The 27,754-nt window shown below is 34.5% G+C and overlaps 1 protein-coding gene across 5 annotated transcripts; it reads left to right on the top strand.

The window, feature by feature from the left end:
* Positions 1-81: 81 nt before the first annotated feature.
* LOC116340976 lies at positions 82-27,483 on the top strand. Of its 5 annotated transcripts, none has more exons than XM_031767768.1 (15): positions 82-400; positions 1,973-2,211; positions 13,523-13,791; positions 14,016-14,249; positions 14,814-14,825; positions 21,013-21,934; positions 22,329-22,430; positions 23,248-23,471; positions 23,600-23,639; positions 24,127-24,219; positions 24,473-24,693; positions 24,860-25,121; positions 25,344-25,394; positions 25,466-25,490; positions 25,723-27,483. In XM_031767768.1, the coding sequence occupies exons 3-15, from the start codon at positions 13,591-13,593 to the stop codon at positions 25,949-25,951; spliced, it is 2,616 nt and encodes an 871-aa protein (XP_031623628.1). In that variant the 5' UTR covers positions 82-400; positions 1,973-2,211; positions 13,523-13,590; the 3' UTR covers positions 25,952-27,483. The 5 variants fall into 5 exon arrangements, with proteins under 5 accessions (XP_031623628.1, XP_031623627.1, XP_031623625.1 ...); XM_031767767.1 differs by having other exon boundaries at positions 14,715-14,825; positions 22,332-22,430; XM_031767765.1 differs by having other exon boundaries at positions 14,715-14,825.
* Positions 27,484-27,754: the final 271 nt, after the last annotated feature.

The following is a 27,754-nucleotide window of genomic DNA, read 5'->3' as shown; positions in this document are numbered from 1 at the left end:
TTTTCGATCCTCTGCGACACACAATCGGTGAAAATGTGTGCCATTGTGATTTGTGCGCTCGCTCAATGAGCATGTGTGTCTTATATTTGTGCAGCAGAAGCAGCAAACCAGTTGAAACACAGAAACAGTTCTCCGAAATCGTGTTTTCTACAGAGTTGAATGTTGGTTAGTTTCTGTCATATTGTGGTGCGATGTGCATATAAAAGCTGGAAAATCACGTATAACACTTCAGTTCGTAAATCGCGGCCTTGGATATCGAAAGCGTCCTCCTCTCAAACCGAAAAAAAAATTCCACGAAAATAAAGTTTTCGATTTTTATAGTGTTATTACTTGTCACAAGCACATAAAATGGTTTAAAGCTTAATCGCTTCGCACTTTCAACTTACATATTAATTTTCAAGTGAGTTCTTTGTTCCATGTCAATGTCGATACATATATAAAAAGTTGCTGTTTTTTTTTCATCTTGCTTTGCTCATTTTCTGTTCACATTTTAAATTCAGTCCATTGCACTCATCTGGAAAAGTTGGCTAGCACATACAGTCAACGTGAACGATACTAAAATTGTAGCTTTATTCATTCTTTCTTTTTCTCATACGAAATCGTACGAAATAATTTCGATACTAATAAAAGTTTAAAGGCAGAACGAAATACGCACGTCAAATGGCAAGGGAATGTGTCGTTGATTCTGTTTTCTTTTTTATTGCCAACATCGAGTGATTTTGAGTGTGAATAAATGAAATGTTTATTAAGGATTTTTACTTGAACATTTTTACCGAGTATCTTGGTTACTTCTGCATTTCCAAAACTTTTACAGATGTTTTTCACAAAAAAACTATACTGCAGAAAGCGAGAGAAATGAAAAAAAAAACACAACACCGTCGATGAAAGCACTTTGTAATTTTTCGCACGTTTGCTTTTCCTAATAAAAGAGCCAATTTACAATCACGACAAGCAAAACCTTTTTTTTCTCTGGGATTTCTTTTATTTTGTTCCCATTCGCTCTTTTTATTATCTGGAAAAGGGAAAGGAGCTAGATAGAGACAGAGAAGAGAAAAAAAAACACTCAAGAAAGCGTAATTCGCCGAATTATTCTTTGACCGAATGGCGTAGGCGAGCGACGACAAAAAGCATTGACATCCCATCCGCTCTATCTCTAACACATTTTGAAGAAAAAATCTACACACACAGAGAGAGAGTGACACAGACAGAGTGAAAATGATCCGTGACAGCATTCCAAATAATTGGCCGAATGCGATAACAAAACGATGGCACCGTATTGACAATGGTATATATATATTATATCGTGTATATGTATCTGAACCATGAAATGAATCCGTTAAATACAAATTGTTTGAATGCGTACATTACCCTTCCACTTGTGTTTTCACATTTTTTGATGAGCACGCCAATTTCAAAGTGATTGCCTCAAGTGGTAAAATGTCTGCAGTGAATATTGGAGAAGCTGAAGAGAGTTTAGCACGAGACGCAATATAAGCGACATAAGCGTGCACCGTCGTCATCTTTGTCGCTCTCAATCTCGCCTCAATTTATAGCAAGTCGAAATAAGTGGGCTCGTGCAAATGAAATTTTTGCCGAGACAAACAGTTTCGTGTGCATTTTATCTTGTCACGCAAAAAATGAAACAAAAGAAAAGCGACATTGACACCCCATTCGAAATGTGATGATGGCACGACCACTGTACTTTGCCTCGATTTTACATCAGTTTTTTTTTTGTTTGCTTCACGCTTCACTGTCGTCCTTCTCTCACTCGCTAATAACGTGATAAATTCGAGTTGATTTCAATTTGAATTTGTGTGCCGATTTAAAATTAAAAATAATCTGCATTGAACTGGATGCTTTCTGCCATTCTCAGCGTATTATTTTATTATTTTTCTTGCTTCATTAAAACTGGATTTCCATACAAATGTTGCGTATAATTTAATTGGTTTTCTGTTTTGATTTCGGATTATAGGTTATACCTTATTCATATTGAATAAAAACCGAATTATATGAGAAGCTGTGCTTTTCAAACAAATTGAAAGACGGATTTCGAGGTGGATGCTGGTGGATGGACACACGGAAGCGAGCACATAAAAGAGAGAGAAAGAAAGTGTATTGAGGCATACTGTTTGGCCGAGTTCGAAAAATCATCAAAGCGACAATTGAGCAGAATTGCATTAGGTGAAGTGTAGTCAGCATAATAATCTGTAGGTAAGTAAACCCCGTGGACGATATCATTTTTTTAAGCTCTTATATTTTTTCACGATTTTCTCATTTGAAAATCAAAGACAGATAATTGTAAGTGCTTTTCAACATAAAGACTGTGAAGAATATTAATGAAATAAAAGCGAATAAATAACATCCACTGGGATGTTATAAAATTTGTTTTTTTTTTCTTATCCCACTGAGCATAGGTAAATAGGCAATTTTTTCCCTTGTACTGCTGCTTCTTTCTTCGAGTAGAAGCGGAAACATCTTTTTGTGTTTTTCATGCGATTGGAGCAGTGGCACATCCTTTGTTTGGTTTTCATATTACGTATAGCCAATAAGATTTTGTTTAACGAAAAAAAAAAATGAAAGAAGAAGAGAAAACGTCCGTATTCCGGTCGATGTGATGATGTCTTGTGTGCGCTCGATAAAGTATGACAAACAAACTCAAGAGCCAAACACAGCCTGTGTGGCAGGCAGAAAAGAATCTTGCTTTTTCTTCATACGTTTTTATCTAAACGTTTTGCTTACACGTGCTGCTGCGACTTCAGCTTCTGCTCCTATGCACTGACATAAAGATGAGTGCGCTTTACTCGATTACATTTTACTATAACGATATCATAGTCGATGAGACAAATGTCTATATACTGTCATATTACAGTCCTCACATTTAATATATTTGTATATAAATGGAGAGAGAGAGAGAGAGAGAGAGAGAGAGAGAGAGAGAGAGAGATAAAAAAGCATTGCGATTGTACATATTACTTCGGTCTACTATTTAGAAATGTAAAGGTAAACAGCACACCGTGCGACTGAATGACACACATACGAAGGGAAGTTGAAAGACGTTCTTTTTTTTAATTTATCCAATGCTACGGAATGACTTTTCTTTTCTTCGTTCGCTTTCATTTCGATCGAAATTTGTATGGTGATATTGTGTTGTGGTTTAGATGAATATTGTATTTGTATTTGTATTATAGCACATTTATATTTAGAAGTATTCAAGATTCAATGACATGTTATTAAAAAATAAAAAAAAATAGAATAAATACATAATAAACACAATGGAATCTTAAGCGCTAAGCCACTGCAAGAACAAAATCATGACCGAATTTGATGTGAGCAAAGAGGCAAACAAAAAAAATATACCTAAAAACTGGCAAAAGGCACACATTTGCTTTTTATGTATCTCAATCGTGTCTGCAATATGCTTGCCAGTGTGTCGTTCTTCTTCATATATTTTTTTTTCTTTTTGCTTCTGCATATATGTATTATGAAACCGTTCATGTATATCAAATCGTATGTACAATTTATGTGCACATGAGATCGTCCCGATGTGTAGATAATCTGGCACTGTTTCGAACGCATATACAGACACCACGACACATGCTCACTTTTTTGTGTCCCTCTCATTTCTCGCTCTCATTCACTCATCCCCATATATATATTCTGAAATCATTTCTTGTGTTTGAACTTTTATGCCGATTTCAAACACATTGTGCTCTCTGGAAACTGTCGACAAGTCAACCAAGTTGAGACTGGCAAACATTCATAATAGTGGGTTATTGCCAGTGGTTATGCTCATGTGCTTAGTGTGTGTAGGTGACAGATTCAAATCGTCAGCTTCTTGATTTCTCTTTTTCGATAAATGAGATTTTCATGCTCGTACATACAATGCTATTTTGTGAAAAATTCATAGCATTAGTTTGCGCTTTGTGCTGATATTTGCGCCATGTTACCACTGGCAATGCGTAAATTGAAAAATATTGAAACATTTTCTGTGAAACCCGAAAAATATATACAGATTCGATGCAAGATTTGAAAAGGCATGAAACAAACAAAAACCTACACACACATGTGCAAAATACACACTCTATATTACGGCGAAGAATGGATTTTGCATGCAAAAAAAGATCGAGCGAATGAACTAACAAATGAAGAGGGATGAAAAAAAACACAAGAAAGGAATGCTTCGCTTAAATAATAGAAAAATCGAAAATCGGGCAAAAACCATTGTGAAATGTTCAATTGAAACCCAAACTAAGGGAAATTGAAACGAAGTTTTTTTTTGTGTGTGTGTCTTTGGTTCAGCAAGAAACATTTATCAACACTTTTAATAAATGGAAAAACCCATTATTTTCTCATTGCTTCGATAGGAACTATTTGGTTGGCATGCGACTGGCTTTTTTCCTCGTTTTCTCGATTTTATTGCTTTAATGTTAAGCGGAATTGAAACATATCCAGTCAAAAGGAGTGCAACAAAAAATGCATTCGTCAGTGAAAGTAATTACCAAATTCACGTTGACACGGTTGCATTCATACAGATTCAGCTCTTCAGTTGTCACAACTAAAAATAAGCACTCGCTGTACTTCTTCTCCGTTTTTTTTAGCCACGTTAAACGATTTTCGGAAATGAAATTTTTTCCACCAAATTCATATGGATACAGCAACTTTGTTTCGTTTGTTTAACAATGTCAAAATTGAAACCAAAAACAAAAATGTTATATTTTTTTTCTTCGATTATATTGATATAAATAACTGCTTGTGGCACATTTACTTAATCGAACTTTTTTTTTTCGGGTAAACAACTTTTAATCATTTAATTTAAGGAAAAACATGCCACATATACAATTTTTTCTGGTTTAACGTTTGCCGTAATATAAATAGTTTGCTTCAGGCTCTGCGTTCGCACCTGCATCCGATCGAGGTATTATGCAATCAGAGAATTGATTTTCGACGTTACAATTCATTTCACGCTGAATGTGTGAATGTGAAATTGTGTACGAAACATTTGGCATGCATTTAAATTGAATGTTTGGCACAAAGTAAAATACAACAAAAACACACGGGGAAAATGAAATTGACGATTGAAAAATATACGTTTATTTCCTACATCGAAATGAAACTGTAGAAATCCAGTTGTAAAAAAGGAAGAAAAAAAAATCCTTTACCGACACATTTTCGACTCATTTTTGGAAATCCTTTCAAAACTAAAGCTCCGAATTTATATTTTCTTCTACTAAATGAAAGGGATAAGATGTAATAAGACTGCGTTATTTCTTGAGCATAAATTTCACTTGTCACATCGCAATGTGCTAAAGAATGTAAGCCCTCAATTTTTATGTGTTATTTTTTTTTTTGGCTCGTTCGCTGATTCATCCCTTCATTCATCTCGTTTGGCGAAATACTAACCATAAGACACATTTAATCATTTTGGATGACTGTAAATGTATTCGCAAAATTCGTGGTAGAATATGAAATTCATTCGCTCCGTTCATTCATCATCAAATTAATTTTGAGTTTTGCTTTGAACTTTGAAGTTATGACAGAAGAAATATTGATGATACCAGTCGGTCTATGCCAGTGAATGTAACATAATAAAGATACGATTTAAAACGGTTTTTAAATAATTCATAAGCCACACAGAAACACACGTACACACAAAAGGCGAATTCAGTCTGTGTGGATAAATTAGCACTTCTTTGAAAAGCATTTCGCTTCATTTTTGGCGAATTTATTTGCTCGCCGATTTTATCATTTTAATTCTAAAGCCAAAAATTGGTTATTAAATAAACTTTATTTTGATTGTTATTCATGCAATGTTTGGCTCAAATGTACGTGAATATCATTCAGGTATTTATGAATATGATATGAACTACAAAATTTGAGCGAAATTCGTACGTTAAACGCAGCCCCTATAGATATTTCGTAATTAAAAAAGGAATTTTAATAATTAATTTGGAAATTGTTTCAAATTTTGGGCCTTTCCAGTGTTTTATCACGGTTTTGTTATCACTCTCATCATTGCCACTTGACTAACGCATAAAACATGCATACACTCGTACACAATGAATAGAAATGGCTCAGATGTTGGCTGCTTGATACCGAAATTTTGCCGCCGCTTTTCAAATCACGATAAGAGCTTTTGTCTTTGTTTGCCACCATTGTCTGAACACGCTGTGTGTTCATTCGTTTTGTACATCGTCGGTTCGGTTCTTTTATTTCACCTGTATGTTAACTGAGCGGCAAACGAATGAATGAACGAATGTAATGCTCTGTTTTACGATTACATTCCGTTTTTCGCACATTGCTCACACGGTACAATTGCACATTTTTTTTTTTCGTTTGTTCTCTGCTCTTTTTCTTTTCATTTATTTTGTTGTCATTTTGATACGCGTGTGTTTGTTGTGTGTATACGTGTGGAAGTGATATATTCCGTGTGGGATTCGTGAATTCTTGTGTTTCAGTAATAACAGTAGCAGCCTCAGCAGCAGCAGCTATTCTATTACACATTCGAATGAACTTGGGGCATTTTGCTTCCATTCATCAGAGAATTGACACAGGCCACAGTGTAATCGTAATAGTTCAAAAGAGACATCGGCACATATATAGGCTTTTTCGGTTGTTCCCGTTTCAATCTTAAACGCCAACACACATTCTCATCGCATCGGCAAAAGCAATGGCTCTCCGGTGAAAGTTTAAAGTTTATATGCCTGTGCAATGGGCATCCGACGTCCAGTTATGCCCATTTCGATGCAGATATAAGTGCCACAAAGGACTTCTAGTTCATTTAAAACAATTTCCCGTTTCGAGAATCATAACACTCATCCTCATACACATTGCTCTTTACCGTGTTGTGAATGTGTGTTGCCCATAGTTTAAGTATGCCTTTTCGATGCTATTGATACTGTGCGACAATACATATTTCAGGGTAATAGTTATTTTTATGGCTGCGGTTGATACTAAATAACGTATGCGAAGATAATAGATGTTAAGCTGATCTATTATAATGTGTCTGATACTGCATGATGAAGCGCTTGTCGCTGTTTATGTGCATAGAAATAGCGATATTACACTATTTTATATGAAAATCTTCAGTTCTGCCAACAGTCCGGATTGATAATAATTTTCTTTTTTTCGTTGTATTTGTATCTAGTCGTGTTTCGAAGGAAAGAAAAATGCACATGAAACAGCATCCGAACCGTTTAATACGAAAAATTCAACATCAAAACCGAATACGATTTGAAATAAACACTTTGTTCTTCTGTGCTTTTTTTTCATTCGTTCAGATTTCATATTCGTCGTCCCAATTTCACTACACGTTATCGTGGTGAGGTCTTTCACAATGACTGCATTGCCGTTTTTTTTATTTGACAAGAAAACCTGAGAAAACTCTGAATGGAGAAGAAAAAAGAGCAATACCCATGACAGAATCATCGTATACATTCGTAAAACGGACTTTTCCACGAAATAATTCACACTTAAGCACATAGATGTTAAAAGTTTCATTGGTAGGGAAATTATTTCTTCCCTTATTTCCGGTCATTCTTTTTTTCAAGTGTTCATTCATTCTCATTTTATTGTTTTCATTGAATTTTTATTAGCGAGAGTAAAAAGAAAACAATTGAGCGAAGGAAAAAAAAGTAAAATTGAAAGAGTCATTGAGCTACCAAACAATATCCCCATAGTTTTCGGGAAAAAAAATAACCAAACACTCGTATACACTTGAAATAATGAAGGAAATGAGAAAAATGTTCATCCAGAGTTTTTCAACCAATTTTCTTACGATAACGATGCTTTTGCACAATTCACGAGCATCAAAAGTGCAAATAGAATTGTATAAATGCGCAAAAAGAATTTACAATGCAAAATAAAAACCAATATTAGTAACAACGAGAGAAAGAGAAGCACACGATGCCATTATCATATTATTCAATAAGAACAATAAGGCAAAAGCTCATACAGAAACGGAAATAAAACCTGACTGTAGTGTTTATGTATTTATAATAGAAATTATTAAGTGATGAATGACGTAAATCAAAAGTGGCTTTTGAAGCAGCACCATTTCTACATTGCAAAAAAACGGAACGAGCTTTAAGAGCCCCTCATTTGATATGAATAAAGATGATCTTTAATTGAAATGCCAGACAAAATACAAACTTTTATCTTTTATTGAACGTGTTTTGACCGTCATATTTAATTTGAATTTGGAAATAACCAGAGCACATAGCTAATGGAAATTTTCTCTTTCTACCATTCTCTGTTTTGTACATGTGTTTCTTCTCATTTTTGTATCGCGCACATCATGAATTAAAGAGAGAGAGGAAGAAAAAGTATAAGAATTCGAAGCGACACAAATGTTACAAGTTTCATGAATAGATTGATCCATACTCTATAATGAGTTTGACATCATTTATCAGGTTTTGAAGCGTGGCAATAAGTTACAAGGAGAAAATTAACGATACACACACACATCAAGAATTTCAAGATGAAAAATTAGAGTAAAAGTTGCATCTTTTGGCTCTAATTCACTTGGCTCTCCTCATTCCCCGTTTACGGCTCTTGCCCTCATCAATTCGACATCGAATATGCTGCTGCTGTTGCTGACTTTTGCATTCGAAATATTTTTCATCGTCGTCTTTCTCACAGACGGCTTAATGTTTAGAACAATGGAATCGGTTGTTTGAAACTTGTTCTGAATGCGAAATGAAGCAAGCATATTTCTATGTTTAAACCACGACCACGATTATAACAACCTTTTCTGACATCACATTCAACGATACATAAGCAGATGATAAATGGGTTGCTCTTTTCACTTGCTCCTTCATCATCAATGCCATTATGTACTCTTGCTCTCAGGTTTTGTCGTAAGAAAACCATAAGTTTTTTGTCGCTATTCTTGACGCTGCTGCTGCTGTTGCTGTCTCTTTTTCTTCCCTAAAATAAAAAACCATGTTCATTAAAAGAAATAACTTGTCTTAATGTGTTTTTGGCTGACTTACGTCTCTTGTTGTCGTCGTCTTCGTCGCGCGCGCGTTTACATCCGCTGTCGACATCGTCCTACGATTACCACTTTGCGTCGTCGTAGTCTGTTTCTTCTTCTTATTCGCTTAAGCAAGTTATGTCATGCACTCGGTTTTTAAGACTGTCAAACCCATAACAATAAAAGGCTCAAAATGAATAGAAACAAAATATGTACAGATTTATAGCGTGAGATGTACATGCCGAGAATAAAGCGCACGTCACATATATGCTATGCGATGCCAAGAGGGAAAAAATATATGGCAAACGGCTGTTGGTGCGGCTGTAGAAGACAGTTTATTACTTATTCAATTTGCAAGCATCCACACATAAAAAACGCAACCAAAATTACATGATTTTCGTTAGTCTTTGTTGAGAATTTTCGTCGGTCTTTGTTGAAAAGAATAGCAAAAGATAACAGTAGCAGTACAATATTGATACATATGAGAATGTTGAAATGTAAATGTTCACGTACAACGTAGCACACAAAATATGGTTAGAACATTGAAAACGTTCAATGAATGTATTGGTTCTATCCACTAAATGTTATCTGTTGCTCCAAAAGCATATTTTCACAATGGAATCAAACTGGATTGTTGGTTTGCTTTAATTTCAGGCATCGTCAAATGATAAAATTCAAGTAACGTACACAACTGAATATCGAATGAAATTTTCAAGTGTTTACTTGAAATTGTACAACGTTACTTTGCATATAATCGACGTAACTTTTATGCATCTTTTATGCAACATTTAAGAACTCTTCAAATATTCCGTACAACGATATTGTTTTAAACGTGCTTGATTGATTGAATAGACAATACTGGAATGTTCTATCCATTGAATGGTGCGAAATATATGACTAGTGCATAGATTGCAAAGCTTTTTGGGCCGACAAAATAAATTCAATGTCTAAATGAGACTAATGAAATGTTCAATCAGAACAACGGCTTTGGCAACCGTAAATTTTCAGAATGAAGCAAGCCTCGAATCCCCTCCAATTCATTTAAGTTAATAGATATGCCTGTACAACATACCATAGATTTGATGCGATGGCATTCAAGCAATCACTCAACTCGACTTTGTTCAGTCAGACTGCATCTGAGTCTTATTGCTTATTCGTCGTGACGGGTCCAAAGTGCAATAAGACTTCAAAATCGATTTTATGAATTTTGTTCCGACGAAGTGGTGGGGGGTAGCCAAAAAATCCCGCATAATGTGGTTGCATTGCATTTTTGAGCCCAGTCAAACAGAAGAACGAGAAAAAAATGCGAGACACTCGGAGTGGCATGAAAAATTCAGTTTTAACCGACTCTCGGAAAAATATTCGTAAATTTGTTTGAGCAAAGTTGTGATGTTAGTTTATATCTACTCTTTTTCACTCGCTCACACTCTTCGATTTGATTTTAAGTCTATTACGATGTGAACTGTTGATAAAATGAAGCAACCCCTCTGTCGCTGATACGGTGTATGTATAGTTCACGTTCAAGTTTTGAACATGTATTTGCTTGTAATCTTAAATTGGTTTGAGTCGTTTGGTGCACCCGACAACGTCGACGACAACATCATCACTACTGTAAACCTGTTCACAGCCGTAATGTCGACATAAATTCGTGTCACAGATTACCCTCATCCGTTTCGAATGTGTTATATCTGTGTATATTCAATTGTCTTATGTCAGCAGCTCTGCTCATTCGGTTTATTCCGAATAACAAACAAAATTAAATTTTAAACCGAAAAAAAGAGCGCACACAGGTTGTGTGTTTGGTACTTTGAAATACGCTTTCAATCTTGAACATATAATTTTGTATACGATTTTATTTGCGACATTTTCAATTCAAATGACACAAAAAAATATACACAAAATACCGAGAATGAGAAAGAGAATATGCTCGAATGGTATAATCAAGAAGCTTTATTTATTATACGAAAGGAATTTCTAATATGCATTTCGCAAGTTTGAGGCCATGCAGCGATGGCATACTCTCTCTCTCTCTCTCTCTCTCTCTCTCTCTCTCTCACACACACTTCAAATAATATAATTACAATGAAAATTCTTGAGTCTATGCGACAGTCAAATGTGTATTCCGAAGAGAATAAATATTCCGAAAAGGATCACATTGTATGAAATTGAGCAACAAGCAAAACTTAACGTGCTCACACACAATCACACATATCCATAGAGTAGCATGGCGAAAAAACATCTGGCAGCAGAGAGAAGGGATGGAAAAAAAAGTAACGGGAAATCGGTAGAATTCAACGGAAACTGAGTTTTGCAAAGAGACAGAATTAAAACTGTTTGTGCCCTCTGTGTAATATGGAATCGTTTTATGGCAGTTAAAATTTATCATTTGCAATATCCTCGTTTTGGCGTTTGGAACTCGCAAAACTTATTCCACTTCATAAATGCCATTTTCTTTAAAGAAGTAGACGAGGAGCAGCAGAATGTTTTTGTTGAGAAAAGAAAATCTCAACTGTTGAAATGGAGCACACACACATATCTTCACAACAATTATCATTTTGAATAACGTGGAAACGGCAAAAGTTGCTTATCCTTCGACTCAATTTATTCGCTCGTGTTTTTTCGTGTTGGGCGTGTGTGGTGGTATGTCGTTCTCTTCCTACTTTCAAGTTCGAGAAATTGAATTCCCGCAGTCTTTTACAAACAGCATGACAAATCATTTTAACGATGCTAAAAATTTCTTGCCATTATTATTATTCTTGCGAAACAGACACCCAAAAAATTTGTCTATATACCCCAAGTAATCAGGCCATTCATTCGAATTGTAACCCATAACAAATGCGTTAAAATAAAAAAGTGCCAGGTCAGAGTCGTTATATCAATGATCATTTATGAGGAACGGGGAACGGGAGTGAGAAGAAAAAGCCGAATCATTCGAAATATTTTCGCTGCAATACAAAGATAACGCGCTCTCGATTATGATTCATCCATTCAGATTACGTGCAAATTGAATACAATTTGCAAGACTTGAATCTTCTTATCATTCAAAAACTCCATTTCCATCTTGAAACATTCTTTTCAAAAATCAGAAAATAACAATCACAAACATTGCGAATCGAAAAAGCAATTTCCTTATTTTTAAGTTTTGAATGTGAAAATCACAAACATCCCTACATCCCGGCGAATTTCCAATTACATGCGAAGCATATAGAAATAAAATTTTACAAAAGAAAAATGTTTTGCGGCTCGAGGCATGTTTTCAACCGAACCAGCAGGAAGTGATCCAATTCGACATTAAGCTTCACCTGAACGTATGCCTGACTTGCATTTTGTACACATCAAACCGAAAAAAAGAGACACGTTGCTGTGAAATACTTTGACAACAGCCGGATTGCGGGAATTCTGTAAGATGAAAAATCTTGATTCTCGCTGCGTTTTTTTTTTTGTTCTCAGCTTACATTATTACATGGAAATCAATAGTCCTGGTGAAAAAAAGCATCTATAAAAGTAACAAACAGATAGAATTCATTTGGGGTTTTATGAGAACACACAAAAAACCACAGAATCTTTTTTTGTTTTCTCGATAGCTTCTTCACTCATTGTATTGTATCTTTTACGTGAATAAAGCGATAAAAAGCTAAACATAGTCAACCAACAAAAGAATGAATGATTCAATAATATAATAAAGTTTATATGCAAAAAAAGAAGGATACTTCTTCACCGAGTAGTGTCTGTATGGTTGGTGTATGCACAATGCATATTGAGTAGACTATTCATTGCACTCGAGTTAAATGGGGAAAGTTATCAGGTGCAAGTTGTTCAGTTGTTCACCAGATTAGTTATTCTCTCTCTTTTTCTCTATGCTATATGGTCGAAGCTATGAAAATATTTAACATGGAAAATCAGTGAACAACACGCTTCTCTCGTGGTGTATACACATTTTCGTGAGACATGTTTAAAAAACCGCAACATGTTGTTCACTCTCCCCATTTCGACATATATCCTATTATTTATATTTTTCTCGTTCACTCGCCTCTCTTGGATCGCACGCTTTACACGTTCATATATATTTTTTTTCGTGACTTTCGAATTGCACTTCATTTTCTCATCAACCCGTATGCTTGGTACGCGTTGATTGTATACTGTTTTCCAACATGCCAATCAATTAGTGAGAGCAATCAGATTGTCGACAGAGTCTGTCGATGCATGCGCTTATTTGCAATGGGGCTTTAAACCTAAAACAAATCCAAGGTGGCATATTTCGAAAATTCACAGCAAATAAATCCAGCAGCAAATACGTATCATCATCATTCACACAGTGGATGTAATTAAAGTGAATAGATATGCACGTAAATCGGAATTTTCAACGTTGTTTTCGCTTTAAACAAGTTTGCCTATTTAAATGGGGGATCGATGATTGAGTGTGTGAGTGAAAAAAAGTGATGACAACCTAAAAGTTCATGGAAATGTTCAGCATATTTCAATAATTAGTGAAGTACCATTAACGTAATATACCACTTTCAATAAAACATTCTCTTTTTTATTCAATTTCAGAGAAAGGGAGTTGAACTGAAAAAAAAAACGGAAAAAAGGAAAGTGATATCGAAACTTAGAGTATAAAAATGCCATCCCGTTTGATACAAGGTTTAGACAATTTAGATACATGCAGTCAGTTTTCCGATTCAGCTACGTTACATACACTGACCAGAATGGGAGCACTGCAAAAAGAAGTTTATTTTAGCCGTTCCGAATCGAATTTCAACAATTTCGACACAATTAGCTACGGAAATAGTTCAACATGTTGTTGTGATGCCGAAATCAAGGTAATTTATTCAAAAAAATTTCTATCGAACCGAATTATATTACATAATAGTATAACATAAATGACATAGTATTGTCGATATGGAGGTTGAAAATCGGGTAAATAAATAATTCAAACTTGTGGAAAGTAACAAAATTAAAGTTCAACAAATCACTCAAAATTGATATCAACAATGCAACGTATCCGTTATGTCAAGTTTCGTTTCAATTTTTAATTCAAAAATAGATGGATCTACAATTACGAAATTCAATTTATCAGTGCAATCCACGTTGCAGTATCGAGAAAAGAAACATAAAATCCCATTCAACCGCTGCTACTGCAGCTGCTCCAACAGCAACATCGATGCCAAAACGAACCGCACGACCAACAACCGACTACTCAACATCGTTGCTTGATAAATTTGAACGGGACCGCGGTGACAAACATGAATTGCATCGAAATAATTATTTAAATGAAACGGTAAGTGTGTCAATTTTATAAAAGCTAAAATTTTGTTATCATCATTTGTTCTAGATTTTTGCTTTCCACATTTGAAATTCTAAACATGGAAAACCATTAAAATTGCATCTAAAATTCATTTAATCACAATCGCTTTTTCACTGCAGTTAAATATTATCAAGCGAAAAAAATACAAAATGAAAAGCACATACCATTCGAATATATTTGGACAATGCTTTTGTATCGATACACCTTTTTGTGTTTTTTGTTTGTATTTTTTTACCGTTTATTTCCCTTTAAATGATCATATCACGAATACTTACCATATTTTTATTTCCGATTTTACGTGATGCACACAATTCAATTTCACGCTTTTTCCGCTTGCAAATCTAAATACCAATGCCCATGTTGCGTGGTTCAACCGTTCCCTTTAAAATGCTTGAATGAACACATACACACAAACAAACCAATGTTTAACACAACTAGTCTAATTATCGCATTCAAACGAATCCTTTCAACCCTTTTCGCACCGTCGACACTTACAAATATTCAACCGTACGAAAATCACAAAAACGACAAAAAAAGACTAAAGCAAGGGTAAGTATAACAATTTTTGTGAGCAAAAAAACTGGAATAAATCCAATCATTCAAACAATGCACCAAATCATGCAACCAAAAATAAACTCTATTTTGCCAACTGTATCGCTTTCACTTTTTTTTATGTTAAAGAATTCCGAAAAATTCTTGTCCTACACACAAAAACCGCATGAAGTGGATAAAAATTTGTTTGTGTTCAATTTATTGTATTAATTTTTGCCAAATACGTGTTGGGTGTATGTACAAGTTTTTGTTTATTGTTGTTTCTTGCACATAAATAAATGCATTAGTAATGCTACGCTCCGATGCTCAGCGTAGCATCACTCATTCGCTTATTTGTGTGGGGAGCTTATACATAAAATATGTTGATTTGTGTTTCTTCTCATAATTTCATTATACATGTGTCATCGATTTCAAATAGATGTTTCTCTGTGTATCATATCGTAAAATCGTTGGCAACCATTCAGGCTTAGGTGTTTTGTGCATCCAAAAAAAAAAAGTATGGCAAAACATTCGGAAAAATACGTTATTTTTTCCATTCTGTATGCATTTAAATGCATACTGTCAAAATGTTATGTGGAATTTTGGCAAAAAAGTAACAAAATTCTAATGATAAACACTCGGTCGGATCAACTTCAAACATATTTTTAAAAAAATTATTAATTCATACGATATGTTTTTGCATCAAATTGAGTGTAGTTTTTGGGATTTTAAAATGTACATTGATCAACAGCATTTCTATTTTGTAATATTTTTGTGTATGATATATGTTGAAATTTTCCGGAAAACCGGATGCTATAACCAGAAAACTACTAAAAACTATTCGCTTTTTAGAGTTGTTGTGATGATAAAATGAAAACTGAACGAATTGAGGGAAAAAAGTTGAAATAATTAAACATCTTGCCATTTAATGTTGCCGAATACAATTCACCTCGTCTCTTCACATTTTCTCGTTCTGTTGCTCGTTTTGGTGGTGTATTTTGTATTTTCTGCATTCAATGGCCCCATGAATATATCTGTGTGTATGTGTGTGCTTTATTACTGCATCGCTTTTTTATTATCATTCTTTCATAAAAATTTTTTTTTGTTCAAAATGGTGTTTAGTTAGCTCCCATTCAATATTAATCTTCGCACAAATGGAATTCATAAAGTGGATTTGAGCATACACAAAACACATTCAAAGCAGTACAAACACAAGAATTGAATGTGCAATTGTGTATAGTTGTACGCGATTTGCCATTTTTTTTATCGAGCATAGAGTAATAATTTTTTTTGTTGTTGTTGTTTTTGTTTCGTGTATTCAGCGTTGCACTTTTTTCAAAGTGTGAAATCTGAAACTCTAATCTATGGTTTCATGTTCTATCGCAAAAAGTCATTTATTCATAAGCATTGAAAATATTACACAAACTTTGAATGAGAATACAAAACTCGAGATGAAAAAGTTATACTGATAAAATAAAAATGCATGAAAAGATTCAATGTTGTGTTTTTTTATTCTTTGCGTTGGTTTGCCGCTCGTTTACAACATACACGCACACACACAAAAAAAATAACCATCAACCAACCATTGCATCAATATAAATGAAAAGAAAGTATTTTAAAGTTGCATCTGCTCATTTTTGTCGGGCTGGAATATAAGTTCATTCCCATTTTGGGGAAGCGTGTGGTGTTGGTGTTCTGATGGTGTTGAACCACTTGAGTTGTAACCAATGTTAGTCTAGACTTTACTTCACATGCACTCAAACACACGTACAAAAATAAGTATGCAAAAAGAGAAGGAGATTGCACATTAAACCCACCGCTGGTATGTGTGTGTGTAGTTGCAGCTAGTATACCGCGGGCATCGCGGGATGATTTAACGTTGATTCATATTCATTTTCTATGCTGGAAACAGTTGGTACAGAAAGAGAGCGCTCGTAAAAAGAGAGCAATTCAAGCACCAAAAAAATATAATGCTAAAAGATTGTACAAAAGCGATGAAACATGTGCGGCGCATTGTGTGTGTATTTGAGTGTGTTGTGTACTTTCGTACTTGTTGTGTAATTATTGTTACTATGATAGGTAACAGTTACAGTAAAAAGTCGTTGTGCTACTACATTCAAACGCACATCGGTACGAAAAAGTACACAAGTTAACCTCTGCATAAAAACTTTCAAATGGCAAATATACTTTCAGGCAAACAAATGCTCCCAGCAAAGATTATTATTTTTCAAAAACGTTTCAACTTCATTTTTTTTTCGCCTACATCGTGTATGTTTTTTATCCACCATTCATTTCTATTATTATTTTTTGCTCATGCTGCTCCATCCGCTTGAATTGTTTATTAAAAATTCACTTCGGAGCACCAATATAAACATTATTTGTTTGTGTGTGTTTTTTGTACTATATCACAATTCCATATCCTTAGAGTTGTGAAATGCACACAGAACAGAGAACACATGAATAGAAAACGTATATACATATAGAATAGCAATGAGTGCGCGGCCACGGTGTTCCCACATTAAAAAGCTCATCACTTTTAATTGATGGAATTACACATGTACCAGTTGGCTTTCGCGTTGTTGGTGGGTTCTTGCTGTTGTTCTATGCTGAGATTGTTATGTTATGCTGTTATGTTCGGTTCATTTCCATCATTCATTCATAATTAGTTGATGTGTGTGTGTGCGCCGCGTTTTGTTTTTGTATGTGATGTGGTTGTTAACTTTGTATTCGCGTGGTTACGCTCTATATTCAAACAGTACATAAGCTCTATCGCCTTTGCTCTCGATACTCGTATACGTCCATTTGTATCACTTATTTGCGCACACATATTGGTATCGGCAACATCATTAGTCGCATTAGATATAATTTATGGCTTGTGCGAATGTTTCTCGTCAAACAATTTCATGTGCCCTATCTCGGTTGCTAATTTTTTTCTCCTTGGACGCTCTTCTTCTTATTTTTCGATCGTAGTGGTCTTGGGTGTTTGTATAAAATAGTGTGTACAATATCAACAAAACTTTCTAGCATGATATACGAACACACATTTTGGGGTCAGGCACTATAAATCTCTTATTTGTAAACTCTTTCGATTCGATACTCATTCACAGTCCAAACGCACACACACGCACACAGGCTGCCCATGTCATAGTTCTTCATTTCAATTGAACCTTTGTTTTGAAACTTAGTGCACGTAAAACGAATTTGTTTTAATTTAAGAAACAACTTTCACTTGGTATCATTCATCTTCAATTAGGTTTTATTTGTGTGTGAATTTTTTTTGGCTCCTGATCCTTCTATTTTTATCTATATTCACACTACTCGTAGTGAATCTATAACCTTTTCACTTTTGCTCGTTTGCAGAACGTGGGCTAAAAGTAATACTTCGGGCAAAATATGCACACACTGCATAATAAATATTTGGCATAGTTTTTTTATGTTGATGTTTGAATTTTTTGATCTGAAACTTAAACACAATTTTCAGCACATTTTATAATTGAGCGAAAGGTAAACTCATGCATCAGGGCATGAACTCGTTCAACGACGCATGATAGAGAGAGATAGAGATAGAGAGAGAGAGATAGAGAGAGAGAGAGAGAGAGAGAGAGAGTAAAAAATGGGGGAAAAAAGTTTGGTGTACAAAAGTAGTATGTTATGTTGCGTCTTAATGAGTGGAGATTAATCATTGTCATTTGGATCATGACAGTTTTTTTTACTCTTTTTCTCCAGACATGACAGCGTTGACTTCGTCTATTAAATGTTAAAATGGCTGTGACCAAATGGTAAAAACCATACCCGTTTGTCAAAAAGACAAAACATGTTCACTAAAAAGTAAAGGCAACAACACGTTAATGGAAAAAGTTTTTATTCTACAATGTTATTTTATAGAATCCAGTTATTTCTCTCGACTATAACTTGAATAGAAAGATAGATAGTTACATGAATTCCAATGAACCGATGAGAGCATGGATATTCTCGAACTCTTTTTTGATTAGACCCCCTGACGACGTGACATATTCCAATTATTATGCTGGAGCACGCGGTCATAATCGATAGAGAGTAATTTGCACGAGTTTTCATGCGGAAATAATAGCAAAGCATCCGTACATGCTTTGAAAAATTCATCAGGTTCATCATTCATATGAGAGGAAGAGTGTGTGTATTTTCACAAATAATATGTGTAGTAAATCGATGGTGGATGCGCGCAAATTGAATATTTTTAAAACGGCATTCAACATATACTAAAATAAAATCAATACACTTCTCTCGAACACACACACACAGGCACAATACGTATGATCTGATTTGGGAAATTTCCTAGAAAATATATAAATAATAAGCAATTCGTTGCCGTTATATATAAAGCGTCTATTTTCTAAATGGTCACATTCAAAAGCAAAACAATTGTCTATTGTTATTTATTATGTTAGGTACACACCAATTTCCTTGTTGAGAAAAGTTTTCAAATTTCTCGCCCACACCACATTACAACAATAAAAAGGTCGTAGAATGTCGACTGAACAAAAACCAATTGATCATTCCACGATAGATAGAAAAGTAAGGGATATATTATAAAATGCCGGAAAAAGCATGTAATGGAAATGATGGTTGGGATAATAAGTAAAATTTGGTAATGTTGTAAAATGAATTTGTAATAAGTCAATTTTATTTTACAAAATTGCCACTCAATTACCACAAATTAAATTGTTGAGGTGGTGGCTTCGGTATGTGCGTGTTTTTTTCGTATAATACAAACTTGCAAATGATTGTCAATTACCGCGAATTTCCATTTTTGTTCGAAGATGTAACTACGCTCCCATTTTATCCAAAACCAGCCAACCATTCAATTCACTGATGCACGAGTCTCACACAAACCATTGCTCCAGCATTTCAGAAACAATTTGCGCCAATTGAATCGTTAGATATTGCAATATTTTTCCAACATTTACAAACGAACCAGCGAGGTGATTTCTCATCGTCATTTTAATTAATATTTCATTCATTATTCAATTAATTTTTCAATTAATAAAGATGGCAAAAAACCCCGTCCATGCTCTCTCTCTCTCTCTCTCTCTCGCTCTATCCCTCTCGTATACATTTTTAGCACATAAAGAACTGACTGAACAAAAGCCTGATTACAGTGTAAAACAATTAATTTGGTGCATAAAAATGAAATAAAATATAGTAATGATGCACGTTTTTTTGGTTTCTATGAGAAAAAAAATGCGATTCTGAATCCTATCTATTTTATGAAATGATTTTTGGGGTCATCACTTTTACAGTCAATATTCACTAGTCTGAAAGCCATTTCCATTTTCTAGTTTCTCTTCTACCTCTACCGTTACCTTTCGGTATTTTCATTCAAATTTTGCATAAAACCATACTCCGAATAAATAATATTTGCTTTGTGCTTTCTGCAAATGTATGCTTTTATCACAAAAAACGATGCTTTCATTTCAGTGAATATGTATTCTGTTCCCCCTCATAAAGTGACTTGGTTCGTTCATTCGTTAACAAAATAAAATAAAATTAGGAGCCTGTTCATTTCGCTCGAACGAATAAAGTAGCACATAAAAAACGTAAAAAAACAGTGCCTGCTGCCAATTTATTGCAGAAAATGCGTTTAAGTTTCGTAAAATTACTAAAAATATCGCATCGACGAATGAACAAAGTGAGGTTTTTTTTCACTCACCTCATTTCTCTATCTCTCTTCCTCTCACTCTGTCCTTCTTTCGATGAAACAAATATCGCATATTTGCACAACGGCAATGGTCGACATCGCTGATTAACGCAGTAAACAAATTAGCTGTAAAAAAGGAGCAAAAATTAGTTTAACTTTTGTGCATGTTTGAACATTTTTAATGTATGCGCACTGCTGCTATTGCCCATATTTTATTTTATTTTTTGTTCATTCTTCACTTATCAGGTTATGATGTAATTATTCGCGACTTATAACTTTAGACAACTAATGTATGCGAACGCAATTTTTCGTTTAAATTTGTTCGTTGCAACTTTATCGAAAAGTTAATAAAATGCTTTGTTCACTGTATTTAAAGCTTTTGTTGTATCGCTCTTGTTGTGTGTCGTCGTAATTAGTGTATGAGTGTCGGCGAGCTAACAAAAGTTAAACTTCATTTAAATAAACGAACTGAAACAAACATATGACATCCTTTTTTTTATTTATGTATTTCGGTACTAACACAAACAGGCTGACCCTGATTTAGATATGATTGAATCGATTCCATTACCACCATCAGTGTTGAATAGAAGATCTGCATCGTTTCGGCACAATGATTCAAATATGGGTACAAAGGCACGATCTGCAAATGTGGGCAACCATCTGCAAGCATCTTCAACCACAAAATTGCAAACGAATCGTGGCAATGGCGGTGGTGGCGTCGTCGCCTGTGATGCAACCCGATTTAAATTGACCGATATTTTGAATAATCAGAAAAATAAAATCACATCCATAGACATGCATCAGTATCCTGCATTGAATAATTTGAATGCAACGCTAAAACGAATCTGTCGCAGTAATGCAGCTCCATCGTTGGATCCGAAAGACTCATCGTTCGACCATCAAAAACGAATGCCATTCGAATCGTTTTCAATTGACGCAGAGACTTATCGTGAGCTGGTTTTGAAAAATCAACCAATACCAATCGATGTTAGTGAATTACAACGTAATCCAATCGTACGGCCATCAATGAGCAATCTGACGAACAGCACATTGGCTGACATCCAAAGTGTACATGCCAGCACATGCAATTTAGTCACAGCACTTCGTGCATCCAGTCAATCGATTGTGGCTGGAAATGAAAATGGTTGCAACGGTGGCGGAAGCTCACGATTTGGTCGACATTGTAACAGCAGCTCGGCTATGAATTTAAAATACGATTCGTTGCGTTCGCATAAAGCAGCCCGAAGCAAACGAAGCAATAGCGAACAATTGAATTCATCATATTATCATTTTCAGAATATCGACGGTGAAATGGACAATAATAGTACAACATTTGATTCTGTATTGTTACCGAACCACTCGAGCGAAAACTATAAATTACCTTGGAAGCATCGAAGTCAGTGTCCAAGTATTGGCTCTTCAAGTAGCTCAAACAGCTCCAACATTTCAAGTAAGTGTTAAATAATACACACAACCAACACAAAACAATAATAATAAAAATAATAATTCCGCATGCATTTAACACCGAAAACTTTTCGAGGTGGTACACCGATAAACATTTCTGAATGTTGGTGTGTGGCAGTTGTTTGTGGGCGATGGGAATTAGTACACACCATAATATATAACAATAAAAAAACAGAGTCTAATAACAAAACGATATATTTTGTACAAACTCATTTATTTCGCTCTTTACTTATATTATTTTTTCCCTTCTTCTCTGTTTTTCTTTTCGGTTTTCGGAATGGCTTTCGTTTTTCGGTGCTCATGACTCGCAATTTCGCCCCTTCACCACTTCGCACATTTCTCAACACGCAAACATCCAAATAACAATAAAATCAATAAAGCAGAATGGGATATTTCTAAGCATTGGATGGCGATAGCTTCTATATTGCTAATACTTGGCGCAGCATCTGTTGCAGTTCCTCTAGCACTTCGTGTTTCATCTGGTCAGTATTATATCATCAATAAAATTGTATATTTATACATTAAATTTGTGTGTGTGAGTGTATAAATTATTTAATGTGTGCCTGTGAAAAATCGTCGAGTAGCAAAGGTGAAATGTGTCCATAAAATGATGCCCCAAATTTAACTGCATCGACGCGTCATGTGTATATAGATATTTATTGGAATAAATTTCGGCATGCCATTTCGGAGATGTTCGCGTCTGACGCCAAGCGTATTGTATTCAACTTAGAAATCCATTTATTTCGTTTATGAGATGATTTATCGCGTTATTTCATTTTCTCCAAAAACTTTTCCATATCATCAAAATTGTTCGCAATATTTCCTTTTGTTTTCCGCATTTCAAATGCAGACACACACACTTTCGCATTGAATACGAATAGTTTATATGTGGTTCCTTGTGTGTATAATGGTATGCTGATGTGAATGTGTGCATTTGTGATGGTGGGAGGATGGGGGTAAATGGTACACATATAGTTTTGAAATCGCTTTAAAATGGCAGTCAATAAATCTTTTCATTTCGATTGTTCGGGAATGAGTTTCAAATTGAGCTTCTCTGCTACATGTATACATGCAAACATGTAATATGGGCTAAAATAGAAAGAGAATGACGTGAAAAAAAGGGTAATGTCCAAAATCAATTCCAAACTTGTGTAAAGTGACCGACGTCATTACAAATGATTTGAAACGAATTTTTCGGTCAACCGAACTGCCATTCAAATCACTTCATTCGCAAAAACCGCACATTCAGTATATTTTCAAAGAGTTATTTTATTTTTGTATTTGTTTGTTGTTAAACAGGCGCCTCGTATGAAGAAAGACTGCAGGCTGCGTATACTCTATTAGAAAATGTTCCATTGATTGACGCACATAATGATTTGCCTTATAATATTCGAAAATTTGTGCACAATCAATTGTCCGAATTTAATTTTGATGCCGATTTAAAAAATGTACCGCCATGGTCATCATCAAATTGGTCTCACACTGATTTACAGCGAATGAAAGAAGGACGAGTTTCTGCACAGGTACGTGTCTCTTTATATTTCTCTTACACTCCGTTCTCCGTTCGTTTTTCTACCCGTTTGCAATTAAGAAATTACATTTAAAAATTAAACTCAAATGTTTGTTTGTCTAATATATATGGATGATCTAGTTCTACGGGGCTTACGTACCTTGCGAAGCGCAGTATAAAGGTGTGTATATTCAAATGTGTGGTCATGTCGCAATCTGTCTAGGCTGGACTAGGCTAAACAACACTATTCTAGTTGATTTTCAAGAAGTTTATGGGATAAGCCTCACTTACTTAATTTTACCACCATTATTTTTTTTTTTTTTTGAATTGTACCATACTCGTTTGAAGTTCAAATTTTAGGATACTTTAATTTTCCGACAGAATGGTAAAACTGAAACTCAATGATATTTTTGAAAAAAGAAAAAAAAAATTATTGATAATAATTGTACCTAAAATGTACTTTACTTCCTGAAAGTTTCAAGATGATCGGATCAAAAATGAGTATGGCTCCCATACAAAAGTTCCAATATTTGAAAAAAAAAATTTTTTTTCGAAAAATGTGGGTACAATTCGAAAAAAAAAACGTGGTACAATTATATTCAGTGAGGTACAATTCGAAATATACTTGGTATACAATTATAATTGAATTAATATTTGAATTAATAAAGATGCCGTTCAGCTAACGTTGGAACAAATCGACGTAATAATACGGCTCACGGATAAATATTCGAAGGACTTGATTATATGCACTTCAGCGGAAGGTAATTTATTTAAATTGCAAGTTGTTAGTTTGTTAGTCGAGGCTTTCGCCTATTAATCGAACACATCGTGTTCATCTATTTCAATGTAAAACATGTAGTCAAACTAGATATGCAATCTATATATTGCGAATAGAGCAATGTAGCATTAGAGTACGAAATGCAAAAGATTGAATGTCGAACACATGTTTAAATGGTTGATGGCTTAATTAATGGTTTCCGTTTTTCGGGTTCGATTTCATTCGCACATACATAGATATCCAGAATGCATTCAAAGACAATAAAATATGTTCATTGATTGGAGTAGAGGGTGGACATTCTATTAGCGGATCACTGGCCGTATTGCGAATGTTTTACATGCTTGGCGTACGCTATATGACATTGACATCAACCTGTCACACACCGTGGGCCGATAGTAGCTTTGCTGATGCACCGAAATTCGATGTACGACACAATGGTCTCACTGATTTTGGAAAAGTAAGTGTTATATTTCACTCGGTTTGTTTTTTCTCTGTGCTTGTCTTCGCTACTTGCTGACAGTTAATTGTACAGTTGAAATGCGCCAATGTTTTTTTTTCTTTCATTTTTTTACCATATTTTTCTTGTTCTATTTGTGCTCCGGCGTGTTTGTTGCGACCCGCAGCGTGTCATAAAAGAGATGAATCGTCTCGGTATGATAGTTGATTTATCGCATGTATCCATGGCTACCATGCGAGATGCAATCGCTGTTTCTCAAGCTCCTGTGATATTTTCCCATTCGTCTGCTTATGAAATGTGCAATTCGAGTCGAAACGTTCAAGATTCGGTACTTAAGTCGCTCGTTAAAAATCGAGGAATAATTATGCTAAACTTTTATTCAATGTTTTTGAGTTGCGGTCAAAATGCAACCATTAATCATGCCATAGGTACGTATACAAAACATCATGGGGTGTAAAGATGTCAATGCAAATTATATTCAAAAGGAAATGTCATCCAGTTTTTTTTGCTGTTGTTTGAAATCACTATCGCTCACTTTCGCACGCTTTTTTACTGTTTCATTTTAATATAAACTCTGATGAAACCATTAATTGAGTATGTATTTGTCTTTTGTCTCTTCAAAATGTTAATTTCATTTGCACGTTTTGTAGCTCATTTGAATCACATTAAACGAGTAGCAGGTGCAGATTATATCGGTATTGGTGAGTTGAAAAATAGTAAAAATGCAGTTTTTTCAAAGTACTGAAAAATCACAATTTAAAAATATTTTTAGGTGCGGGATACGATGGAATTAACTAGTAAGTATGCATTGAATTATTAATGCAGTTTTGAACGCTGTAAGAGCGCCAATGAGCAAAACAGCAACAAAAAAACACCAACAACTCACTCAAATGTGTTGCGCTTTGCCATACTTTTTTTCATTTGACGGATAAATAACTAATCGACATTTGATCAACAATCACAACACATTGGGATTGAGAGAATGGTTTCAATAATTTATATTGGATTTGATTTTTTTTATTCAATTAGCACACCGATTGGGCTTGAAGACGTTTCAAAATATCCAAACTTATTTGCTGAACTGATTGGATTTGGTTGGACTGTTGAAGAGCTCACCAAACTGGCGGGTGGCAATTTACTGCGCGTCTTTAAAGAAGTTGAAACCTATCGTGATAAAATGCATAAGGAGAAAATTCCACCGAACGAAGACATTTTCGCCAATCGTCTCGAAAATCCTCACAAATGTCAAAGTAATTAATAAGTTTACCTCCATTCCTCCAATACTCAATGCCTCCATGTCACATTTGGCATTCTCCATGCATAATGAAAATTAATACTATATCATCCTGACTGCTAGAAGAAAAAGTAGACGAAAAAAATCGACCCGCAACGTAAGTGACCCATTTGTTTTATCTCTTACATATAATAAGCTATGATTTTGAGATTGAAGAAAAGAGAGAGAGAGGAAAATAAATGAGAGAAAATAGAAATTCAAGACATATAAAAGCCTATATGAGTATTTAAATTGCCTTATAAACCAATGCACAAGTTGTTAAAAAAAAACAATGATTGCCGAAGTAATAATAATAATTTTTGGAACGGTTTTCAACGAACGCTGTTGAACATTCAATAAATAATGTAAACATTTCCCTGTGAAATAGAAAATAGTAGGAAAATTACAATTCCTCATTATTAAATTTATTACAGATAATATATTTTATATTCGAATATCAAACGTGTCGTAGACAGCACATCGACGACGATGGTGAAATTCTTTATTCGATTAGTTCAATTCACTTTTAAAAAAAGGTCAATAAAATGTTGACAAATTCGGTAAATTCGAAGAAATAATAAAAGGTAAAACGTTTGCACAATTAATACACATTTTGATGACATTATAAACAGTGAAAGAAAGCACTTATAGCAAATTAGACTAACTTCAAAGAAGTTCTACTCAAGACGCAACACATGAGCTAAAAAAAAAAATGAAATTGATTTTTCTACATTACGCATCATTAAATTTTGAAAATGTCATTCAAAGTTGCTGTCGGACTATGTTTACAATGTGTTCGATTTTAGCGAACGTTAGTAGAAGAGAGAGGTAGAGAAATAGGTTGGGAGGAAGACAGACAAAGAAAGGCGCATAGATGCAAGGAGCTATAGAGAAGAGGAATGGAAGAGAGGAATGAGTTGAATTCCAAGCATAACTTTAAGTATAACCAAATGATAGCAAACAACTCAAAAAGTGTATCCTCTCTGTCTGTCATTTTTCTGTCTGAATGTTTGCGCGAAACTCATAAAAAAGCACTGTAAAAGTCGTTTGAAATGTGCACGATAAAATCACGAAATAAACATCAATTTTATTGCAAGAGTTGAAATATATATGTGTATGAACAATTCACGCACATTAACACTTTACCATTTTTCTAATAGTAATACTAGAATGATGGCATTCATTTCAATTTAACGATAAATAATTTGCTGATAAAACATTTCATTTGCACTTTTTCTGAAATAAACATCAACAGTATACTTTCTTTTGCCATATCATCAAAACAAAACGTGTTCGTATTCAACGTCAATTACATCACAACCAGTCCAATAACACGTGTTTGAAAAGAAGTGCCGATTTTATCAGAACATCATTCTTTATCACAAAATGAGTTTCACTAACAAATCCTCTCATCCTTGCAAAAGAATAACAAAAACAAAAAAAAAAACCTGAATAAATGATATCAAAATGAAAATCGACAGATCAAACCTGTTTCCAATTTTTTCCATTTCAATTTTTCATTAAATTTGTGATGAAAAAGAAAATACGTATTGAAATCAAACAACATATTGCTTGTTTGCTTTTTTTTTCTGCAGCAAAAATTTACATTAAATTGCTTTTCCATACGTGCAGAAAACACATACATAACAGATGCCTGATATCTTTGAAGCTTGAACTCTGAGCTATCCCATTTGTAGATTCATATTATGAATAACTGATAGAGCACACACGTTTCGAAATCAATTATTGATTCGAAAACACCTGAAAATTTTAATTATCATCGAATGA

This window comes from Contarinia nasturtii, unplaced genomic scaffold (assembly GCF_009176525.2).
Source record: "Contarinia nasturtii isolate CC-2019 unplaced genomic scaffold, AAFC_CNas_1.1 Cnas_scaffold_695, whole genome shotgun sequence".
In the NCBI taxonomy this organism is placed as follows: domain Eukaryota; kingdom Metazoa; phylum Arthropoda; class Insecta; order Diptera; family Cecidomyiidae; genus Contarinia; species Contarinia nasturtii.
The sequence above is the reverse complement of the archived record's forward strand: the minus strand, read 5'-3'. Positions and strand labels throughout refer to the sequence as shown.